General features: G+C 35.1%; 1 protein-coding gene across 3 annotated transcripts in view; it reads right to left on the bottom strand.

Annotated features, from left to right (window-relative positions):
• Window positions 1-527: 527 nt before the first annotated feature.
• LOC111054618 (beta-1,4-glucuronyltransferase 1-like) overlaps window positions 528-11,090 on the bottom strand; it is a 139,952-nt gene continuing 129,389 nt past the window's right edge. For all 3 annotated transcript variants that reach the window (XM_039443415.1, XM_039443416.1, XM_039443414.1), the window contains 2 exons: window positions 10,815-11,006; window positions 528-4,705 (listed from right to left, as the gene is read on the bottom strand). In XM_039443415.1, coding sequence (XP_039299349.1) covers window positions 4,343-4,705; window positions 10,815-11,006 — 555 coding nt within the window. In that variant the 3' untranslated portion in view covers window positions 528-4,342. The remainder of the gene's footprint in view (window positions 4,706-10,814; window positions 11,007-11,090) is intronic.

Consider the following 11,090-nt stretch of genomic DNA (forward strand, 5'->3'; position numbering starts at 1 on the left):
ATACATTTCACTACATATAAAATACTGCTCTCATCGAACAATCTTCCTAGTTCCTCGTTTGTTCTTATCCTCCATATTTCATTTTCCTTGATTGCTCCAAAAATGCTTCTTAAAATCTTTCTTTTCCATCTCTGTAGCAGACCTTCTCTCTTCTAGTTAATGTCCAAGCTTCGGCCCCATATGTAACTATTGGTCTTAAAACTGTTATGTAAATTTCTATTTTGACTTTTTTGACACATTCTTGGACTTAAGGATATTCTGCAGGGTGAAATAGACCCTATTTCCGGACATTATCCTAGCATCCACTTCTTCAGCCACATTATTTTCTTTTGTTATTGGGGTGCTATATAAAGACTATATTTAGACATATTTAAACATGAAGATAGATATTGTAGGATAGACGATGAACAATGTTATAACTTCAGACCAGACACTTAGCATATTTCGCTAAGATAGCCTACGTAGGTATCTGTATTATGGCGAGACCTATCTGAAGTATGGAAGGGGGTATAGAATATACCGCTGCATAATTGAAATTGAAATTTATTTCCCAAAAATAAACAAAAACAAAACATAATAATACAACACTTTACAGCATAGAGAAACACTAAAGAGATTTATAAAAAGTGTATATATATAAAAAAAATACATAATAATAAATGTTAATCTATGCAAAAAGTACAGAACACTCAAAAGGAAAATATTAATACCTGCATAGTCGTTGAACCTGTGCGCAGATATGAGTCCTAAATATAGAATTCAATACGGTAGTAGTTAAAATTGAAATTGGGAAAAACCAACAACTCAGAATTAGCGGTTAAAAATATTAATTGAGAGGAAAAGAAGAAAAATACTAAGAGAGAGACAGGTTAATCAAGAAATTTTAATGTTTTTCTTTTTTTTTAATATTGCATCTAATAAATTAGATATTTTTATTCAATACATCAGACAGATCACAGCGTAATCTGATTAAGTAAAAATACATAAAGCTAACTACTACTTGTTTTTTTCAATAATATGGCACATTATTTGAAATTTCACTTTGAACCTCGATTCCTCATTAATATTGAAAACTATAATAACATCAGTACGTCAATCAGTTTACTGTATATTTTTATTTTGAATAGAGTAGTACCGTACTCCATTATAGTTAATAATCAAATCAAATATTTATTTTTCCAAGAACATAAAGAGTATGGTTATCGAAGGAGAATAATGGAATACAATATTTTCTACTCGCGTAGAAACAATATCAAAATCCATGGAATTCCTTCAACAAACAATGAAAATATTCATGAAATCATCGTATCAATAGCTAAATCAAACACCAACAAGATTTTCTGAAGGTTTCGGGAGAAATAACCCGAACTAGATCATTTATCCCGCACCTGCACGAAACGTGTCCTGGATGATAAAGTTCCCTGCTCTATCCTCTGACTGATATCACAACACTGAATTTTTTTCATCAGTTTTAGCGGCCACCTCCACAACCAAAAATCTAGTCACGTCATCCTGTTTCACCGCTTTATCTTTCACTCTTCATACATACACTTTATACTCACATTCATACATGAATACTCCACATAAATATATACACTTCATACTCACATTCATACATGAATGAATACTCCACATAAATACATACATCCACAAAACATTAAATAATGATTCACAGTCTTCTTAATTTTTAAATTCCCATTAAAGGAGACTGGCATAGATATTGTTATCTTACAAAGAAGCGACTAGAATTGTATATAGTTACAGAACTCTACAAAGTGTTCACTTGCATGTTCCTTCATTTGTTCAGCTTATCAGCTGTCAAGTCCTCCCACCTCCCCAAAGGTGTCACCAGGAGGACTCCTCTCAGGACGACCAGATTCAGGCCGCCCGACCTCTCACCTTAAACCCACCCTGAGTCACCCCAGCAAACGATGCTTTGCCCTTTCTTTCACCTCTTCAACACACCTCTTACACTCCTTCAGACGGTTCTTGATTCCTTCACGCACATTCACCTCAACAGGACACTGTAACTTCCTATACAACATAATGCTATCTAGATTTCAGATATCTCAGCTTCCAGAGGTCATACAGACTTTAGTTTTTTACTTTTCTTGCCCTATTACCATAGGTAAGGAAAGTATTGCTTTCCAAAAAAAGTAAGGTACCCCAATTTCTTAATTTCTATACGTTTCAAGGTCCCCTGAGTCCAAAAACATGATTTTTGGGTGTTGGTCTGTGTGTGTGTATATGTGTGTGTGTGTGTATGTGTGTATGTGTGTGTGTATGTGTGTATGTCTGTGAACACGATAACTCCATTCCTAATTAACCGATTGACTTGAAATTCTAAACTTAAGGTCCTTATACCATAAGGATCCGACAATAAGAAATTCAATAGAATTCAATTCAAGATGGCGGAAAAAATGGCGGATAATTACTAAAAACCATGTTTTTCACGTTTTTCTCGAAAACGGCTCTAACGATTTTCTTCAAATTTATACCATGGATAGCTATTTATAAGCCCCATCAACTGACATGAGTCTCATTTCTGAGAAAATTCCAGGAGCTCTGTAATATTCTTGAGAAAAATGGCGGATAATGACTAAAAACCCATGTTTTTCACGGTTTTCTCGAAAACGGCTTCAACGATTTTCTTTAAATTTATACCATAGATAGCTATTCATAAGCCCTATCAACTGACATGAGTCTCATTTTTGGGAAAATTGCAGGAGCTCCGTAATATTCTTGAGAAAAATGACAGATAATTACTAAAAAACCATGTTTTTCACGATTTTCTCAAAAATTACTTGACCGATTTTTTTCAAATTCATACCCTGTATAGTTATTTATCAGCTCTATCAACTGGCATGAGTCTTTTCCCTGGAAAACTAATGGGGGGTCCACCACATCCTTGAGAAATGGACGTTGTAACCTCCTTCTAGTGCATGAGGTAAGTAGGTAGAGCAGCTTATAAAAAGAACACAGTCATAGTCTAGATATTTCATCTGTAGAACAGCTGTTTTGACGACTTTTAAAAAAAATCATCGAGTTTCACAATTTACACAAAGGAAAAAGTACTCTGAAAACAATTACTTATATATACACATATAAAGTAGTCTGATGGTAGTTGCAAATATTTTGCCGCCAATCGTCATTATGTTATTCCCCTAAATTATTCTCGTCTAAGAATGAGGCTTACAGTTCAATGAGCAAGGAAAGTTGTGTGAGTGTACCACACCAGATTTTTTATTGTTTGTTTGAAGGAATCAGCATCATGTTTACTAATTCCGTATGTTTTACTAATTTAAAATTCTGACAATTATAGAATTGATAGAAAATTGGATTTAAAAGGTCATTTACATCTTACTTTTTGAGGTTTCAAAAGTTCATAAAAATGGTTGTAATGAGCAAAAAAAGTTATGTAAGGAACTATTATATTGATATAATTCATGAGTCCTTGAAATTTGAAGGCTATATGACCAATAGTGACTGAGAAATTTGAAATCTAGTTTTGAAAATTTGTGATTTTCGGGGAATCGCAAATGAAGTCACTAACCACAACTAGTTGTTATCTCTAAAGGTGCGTACAGATTTACGCGCCACGAACATGAGCAATTCACTTTTAATCAGCTGATGCCAAGCTTTTTATATCAGTATCTTACCGTTTCTGTAAAAATACAGATATAGTCAGCTGATTAAAAGTGAATTGCTCATGTTCGCGGCGCGTATATCTGTACGCACCTTTATAAGCGCCTGCTTCATAAGCTGAAATTTCTTTACCAGCATTGTTATTTTCATCATCAGTATTTCCTTTTAATTACCCATGGTTTTACACTAGAAATAACTGCATAAAAAGCTTGAATTGTAACCAATCTTTTTCACGTTATGAATCGATCTAGTCACATAGTCTGAAGAATAACACAACTTTTGTCAACTGTCACCTGTTCATAATATTGGGTCGCCAATAACCTCCTATTACCAGCCTAAGCAATGCATTATTGAATAATCCAATTCAAATGGAACAAAATTGAACAGTAATTGTGGAAAAATCTGTCAGAAGACGGAGAAAAACTGGATTCAATCAACTGGCGCGCTAAATAGCGGCTGTGTAGGCTATATAATAATGATAGCGGCTATCATTACGATGTTACATACCTTCTCAAAATATGTAATAACCCAATGCATATCCTACCTAGAGATGTGAGTTTGGTACCACAGCAAAGTGCGAATTTCAAACTATATTAAACTATATTAAACTATCAAAACCTGAAAATTGATGGGTTGACCCTGAAATCAAGTTACAGTGTCCTTACCGCCACCGAATTGTGATTGTACTGTTGCTGATTCAGTAGCATCTTCGGGAGGATTCTGGATATTTGGACTTCAACTCCATTTTGAATTGACGGAATAGTATTCGGTTACGTTCCTGGTCTAGCTCCTTATCGACGTGAAACGAAGTGGGCGTCTTGAAGCCCAGGTGGATGACAAACGCATTGTTCAGAACAGAGAACTTGTAGCCAGCCACGTGCAGTTCGCACACTTGGCTGATTCTGTTGAATCCGTACTGCTTAAACCGTTCATCATAGAACGGAACTGCGTTGCGCGCCAAGTAGAATGGCTCCCATGGATCTTTCCATAGAACTTCGAAAAGTGGAGCTAGTTCAGCTGATGGCAACTCTTTTTGCCACGCCTCGTAGTCCGTGTGCACCTGAGCATATGAAACAGCATCAAATAGCACCTTCATTTTATTTTAAAACGATGAACGATGTGTGTGTAACTGGCTTAAAGAGAGCTAGCTTGAATTTGGAAAATAAGCAAATTATTATTTGGCAAACAACTATAGCAAATAACACTAAATCATTATATTAACATGAAAATTGGTAAATACAGTATCAGATAAAAATAACTCATTTAATAAGTTCTTCGATAAAATTAAAAAAAAAATTCATTCTCTTATAGACCACCTGTAGATTTATAAAACGGAAATTCAGTTGTAATAAAAATGTTTAGTAGTTATACAGGTTAGTGAAAATTATGGAAACAGCTTGATATTTCTTTTACAAGAGAAATTTGACGATGGGTTTGATTGGGAATCCTATTCGAATTGAAAAGCTACTTTTATGTTGCTTCATAATTTTGGTCAAACATCTTGGAACCGCCATTTTGAATCCAACTTTTTTTTAATAAGGTGGTCATAATATAGTACATGATTTCGATAATTTATACATGATAATAATACATTATTTCAGCAAATAGAAGTGAAGCAAGAGCTTTGAATATAGATAGCGTTATTTATGAAATCAACCTTGAAGCAACAGCAGTTCATAGATTTAAGATTACAATAATCTGTATTTATCACTCGCCAGATTATGATCCATATTATTATTCCCAAGCGCTCTTGAGAGTGTTCTAACTCACCAATACAACATCGATCCAGGTAAATGTGAACTTAATTACCTTGTTTGTACCTACTATTTTCAATGAGTTGCCAGATGATTTAATTGGTCTAGAAAGAATTTCAATTATAAAAAAAGATAAAACACTTTCTGTAACATAATTTCAATAAAGTATTATTTCTATGTTTATTTCTCATAAAAAATTAATGTAAAACTTGACTCCTCCAGTCAAACCTTTTTTATAAGGTTTTGGGGAATTACTATTTTTTCTGGTGTATAATTTGAAATTTTCTACTGAAAAGGAATTTTCTAATCGTCATTCTTGCTTTGTTCTAAATATATTTTTTCTTGAGTCAAGTTCAGGCAGTTTAGTTGGTATGCGCCAAGTTAGATCAGGCAGTTTAGTAAGTATGCGCCCAGTTTTGTTGTTGAACAGTGTTAGATATACATTCAGCATCGAATAGCATCGAATCAGGAATAGTGAGTCCCACACATAGGATAGTGAGATATCCAAGATATCATATAGGCTATAAAAATGTAAATTCAAATATAATAATATTCAGTATGTAGCATCAATAATCGTTATAACATCTACATTTATTGAATAACACTAGAGAGTAGGCAAGATTTTAATTTGTCTTGCTCATAAAACTAGATTGAACATAACTTGAAAGATTTTCTTCAATCAATTTTTAAAATTATAAAAAAGGTAGGGAGGTAGGTTTTTTGCTTTTAAATGGCAACATGTTGATATTATTCGAAATTTTTGATGATTATAAAAAAAACAAAAAGTTAAAATACTGGACAGTTTGAAATACACCCGCTTCTCTTGAGTAATTCGTGTCCATGAGCGTAGAACCATAGATAAAGAGTAAGCGTAAGTATATTTCTTATATATCCCTATATTTATTATTTATTTTTTCTATATTATGATATATTCCTATATTTCTTGTCTCTGTTAGAACGTAGAAAGTATAGAGAGGTTAATTTGATTGATGTTCGACAGAACTGTAGTTCCGAGACTTCATTTCTGTTTAGCTAATGTATCGATATATTGACATTGGCAAATGTACTATATCGATATGTACTATAACGACCTATCGATAGTCTCAATCAAAAGTTCAAAACAAAATGGGTGACACGGTATAGGTTAAATTTTTTTTTTCTTCTTTATTGAATATAACTGCTACTAGTACTAGAACTAACAATCAGTTTTTTCTATCCTAAATAAATATTCAAGTCATTCTACAAAAAGAATCTTGTAATAGCTTCTCCTTGTTCTAAATTAGTTCATTCATTAATCACTGCACTAAATTGATATTGGTTTTTACTGTTACTAGTACTAGAACTAACGATCAGTTTTTTCCATCCTAAATAAATATTCAAGTTATTCTACAAAACTAATCTTGTAATAGCTTCTCCTTGTTTTAAATTAGTTCATTCATTTATCACTGCACTAAATTGATATTGGTATTAATTTTTCTCTACTTTCACTGAGCATTCCTGGAGGTTTACATCAAATCTGTTGGCTTCTTTCTTTTCAATCTCCTCGTCAATGTTTAGTTGTCCAGAAGCTGGATTGCCTCAACATTTTGGTGGTCATATAGAGCCTCTTCATAGGCCCTTGCTGTTTTTACAATCATCTCCTTGACTGCTTCCACCTGAAGGTCTCTATGAAGGTCGGCGTTCCTGATGAAGTATGGAGCATTGACAGCATTTCGCAATTCCAATATACTGTACAGCCCCACAGTTGCGCACCATACAACCAGACAGGCCTCAGTATTTGTTTGTAGAGTAGAATTCCACGTTGATGAGCTTGAATTGCTTCCTATCAGCCAATACATCCTACTATACTTGTAGTTGAGCTCATCCAACTTTTTGTTGACATGGCTTTTCCACCGAAGTTTGGCATCCAAAGTAATGCCAACATATTTTGCCTCGTTTGCATATGGTATCACGTGGTTGTTGATTCTGACTGGTATGTAATCATGCGGTCTATTTGCGAAGGTCACATGCACAGACTTCTTTTCATTCAATTTAATTCTCCAATCTAAGGTCCATTTTTGATTTTTTTTTAGACTTACTTTAATTTTTCTTGTTGCTTCTTCATTGCTGTCTCCTGGAGCTAGGACTGCTGTGTCGTCTGCAAACGTGGCGATGATGTTTTCTTCTGGTACAGTAATATCATTTGTGTGAAACAGGAAGATAATGGGCCCAAAAACACTCCCTTCAGGCACTCCTGCTTCAATTTTCGTTAACTTTGAGTAGCCATCTTCTTGTTTTACCTTGAAGTACCTGTTTGATAGGTAGGATCTCAATATTGTTGAATACTGGATGGGTAGTATTTTCTTGAGTTTTCTGTTCAGACATGAGGGTCTGAACAGAATATACTTTATCAAACGCCTGAGCTACATCAAAAAAGACTGCTGCACAGAACTTTTTCTCCTCAAGAACTTTCTTGATGATGTCAGTCACCCTGTGGACCTGCTGGATAGTTGAATGTTTACTTCTAAACCCATGATTATCTGGAACTAGCTTCCTTGTTACAATTATTGGCTGCAGTCTCCTAAGTAGCACTAGAAAATTTTTGACAAAATCGGTAAAAGAGATATTGGTCTATAAGATGAAGCCTCGTGTGGTGGTTTTCCTGTTTTTGGAATCATTATGACTTCAGCAACCTTCCATATATTTGGGATGTACCTCAGTCTTGAAGCTGCATTGATGATCTTCCTAAATTTTTTCTGAGCTTTATTCGGAAGTTTTTTGAGCACTGCCCCAGTAATAAGGTCATATCCTGGAGCCTTCTTGCAATTTATATTTCTGATAAGAACTTTCAGCTCATTCAACAAAACCTTTGGAACGTCCCCTATTTCTGTTGAAAATTCACCCTCATTAACGCACTCTTCTCCAGTTGGTTTATGTGGTTGAAAAACTTCTTCCAAGAGTTCAGCAAATCTCCTAGCTCTCTGGTTATTTCTAGCCCAATCGTCATTTGTTTCTCTAATAGGAGTAGCTTGTACAGATGATTTCTTCAGATACTTTACTGCCTTCCAGAGTGAATAGTCAGAGTTTTTGCCACTGTCCAGGTTTCTGAGATATTCGCTAGTAAACGAGTCCTTGTGGTTTCTAATCCCATCTCTCACTTTTTGAACAAGAAAGTTTAAATGGGTCTTGTCTTGTGGATTTCTTGTTTTCTGCCACTTTTTCCTAGCTAGCCTCTTCTCATGGATGAGATCCAATACACTTTGAGGGTAATGTCTTCCATCTGGCCTTCTTATTTGGACTGTGCTTGGTGTGCTTTCCCAAGCTGCCTCTTGAATATCTTGTGTGAATCTTTCGACTTCAAAATCCAGTTAATTTTCATTCCTAATATGTACATTAAGGTATATTCTCTGCTCTGGGGTCTGTTGAAAATTTTCCCAATCTGTTCCTTTATTCACTAGTTTTAGCTGGCATTCTTTCATTACTAGTTTTTCACTGACCTCCAATATAACAGCGGTGTGATCTGAACTTAAATTATCACATTCTTCTACTTTCATATTGTTATACACAAAGTTCCTAAACACAAAAAGTCTATCAAGTCTGGTATTTTGTTCCTGTCTGTTGGCCAATAAGTAGGTTTATCTGACGATATAGTGTCACACCTGCATTCTTGCCCTAAGAAGTTCTTTTCCTTTTGGATTGATTGATTAATCTTGAGCCCCAAAATGTATTTTTAGCATTGAAATCACCCCAAATAATAAATCTATTATCAAGACGATTGATCATAGCCTTATACATTTATTTTGTAATGCTATGCCTTGGTGGGCTATATATTGATGCTAGAGTGAATTTGTATAGATTAGTCTCAACTGAAATGGATGTGATTTGCATCTCTTCTGTTTGTATAGATGTGTTTTCAATTTTTTTTATGTTATCTCTTATTATAATTGCACTACCGCCTCTCGCTGTATTTTGAGGATGTATGGTGTGGTAAACTTTGTAGCCTTGAGTCTCATGTAGGATTCCTTAATAAAATGAGTCTCAGATGTCTATGTTCCTAATTTGGAGTATTGCCAACAATTCCTGTTGTCTCTGTTGCAGCCCATTGGCATTCCATGTCATGATCCTCATAGCATTATTCATTTTGTATTGGATGATCTAGTGTAGATGTTCTCTATTTTCTTCAGTCTCTGCTCATAAACAGTCATCAAGGACTCCTGTCTATCAAGCTTCTCAAGAATGTGAGTTAATACGGCATGTATGTTCTCATTGGTTTTTGGTTTCACCTCTTTTTTTTCTTCCAGAAGTAGCCTCGGAAATTTTTTTCCAGATTTGATAGTCGAACTACTCTGAAGAATTTTTTTGGTTTCCACTGCTAATGTAGAAATTTTATTTGGGACCTGATTTCTGCTATTTGTTAAACTTTCAATTGCTTACTGAGATCATTTCTCATTTTCTGTAGTTCAACTGCAACACTGCATCCTCTATAGTTGGCTGGGTGCTTCCCACCACAATGAACACATTTGGGCTCCTTCTCCTTGGAATTTGTGCAACTAATGGTGCTGTGTTTTCCAGCGCATTTCACGCATCTTGGGTCCCGGTTGCAGTATTTCTGAGTATGGCCATAGGATTGGCAACTCTTACACTGTGGTATCAGCTTCGATGTTAACAATCCAAGGGCTCCTTGGTCTTCCATTTAAGTTTATTGGTAGCATTCAAAATCGTAAATCCCCTACCTTTCGGATAAGCCACAATGCTTTCCGGTTCAAAAGAGTGAAGTAGCTTTCTTGCCATCACTCTTATCGGCCTGGTCTGCTTATTTTCATACGAAAACCAGGAGTATTTTTCTTCATTAAGCCATTTCGTAGATTTCCGAAAATCCTCTTAATCAGTGAAATTTATCTTTAATTTGTTCTCTAATAACACTTTGAAATATTGAATGTTCCTTTTCTTGCTATTTTACAAATTCTTTTTGTATGATTTGGAAGGATTTGACATTTTCTATGATAACTGGTGGGAGGGGAGGTGACTTTCTCTTCTCAAAATATTTTGACTGGGCTTCAACTGCTACCTTGGATATTTGTACTTCTTTCTTTAGGTTAAATGCGTGCAAAATTGTGCTACTTTGAGCTTGGTTTATTTAAAAAGAACAATGATAACCGACGGCTACTTTTTGTGATTATAATAACATACTAAATCGATTGAAACCAAAAATTTGGTGACAGTTTTGACTTACACCGAGGAAATAATCATGAAGCCGTGCATTAATGTTGCTTCTTGCTTGCTTCCCAATGTACGAGCCGCCTAATGTTTTGGATTTTATCAATAGACTGCTTGTCCATCATCCGTGGAAATTGTTAATTATCATCGGTTACTCCATTATTTGAAAGAGATTCAGTATCTACAATAAGAGCTCGAGAAGGGGTATTCAGATCATACCTGACATTTCCAACAGAGTTGACTGTAGAAGGGTCGAGCGTGGCCAGCTTCAACAGCTTTTAACAGCTGAGCTTTGTTGTGAGGTGGAGTGGCCTCAGCTGCCAATTCGAATGCCGGCACCACAAACACTGTTTTGTCCTCTCGTTCAGATTTCCTGAACAGTCCTCTTTGCGAAGCGAACTCGTAGAAATCCTGAAAATTGTGAAATATTCTTATGATTTTGTAGTGCATCAATTCACATCAATGTGATTCATCGCCTGCTACTAAAACATATAT

The sequence above is a fragment of the Nilaparvata lugens genome, chromosome X (genome assembly GCF_014356525.2).
Source record: "Nilaparvata lugens isolate BPH chromosome X, ASM1435652v1, whole genome shotgun sequence".
NCBI classification, from domain to species: domain Eukaryota; kingdom Metazoa; phylum Arthropoda; class Insecta; order Hemiptera; family Delphacidae; genus Nilaparvata; species Nilaparvata lugens.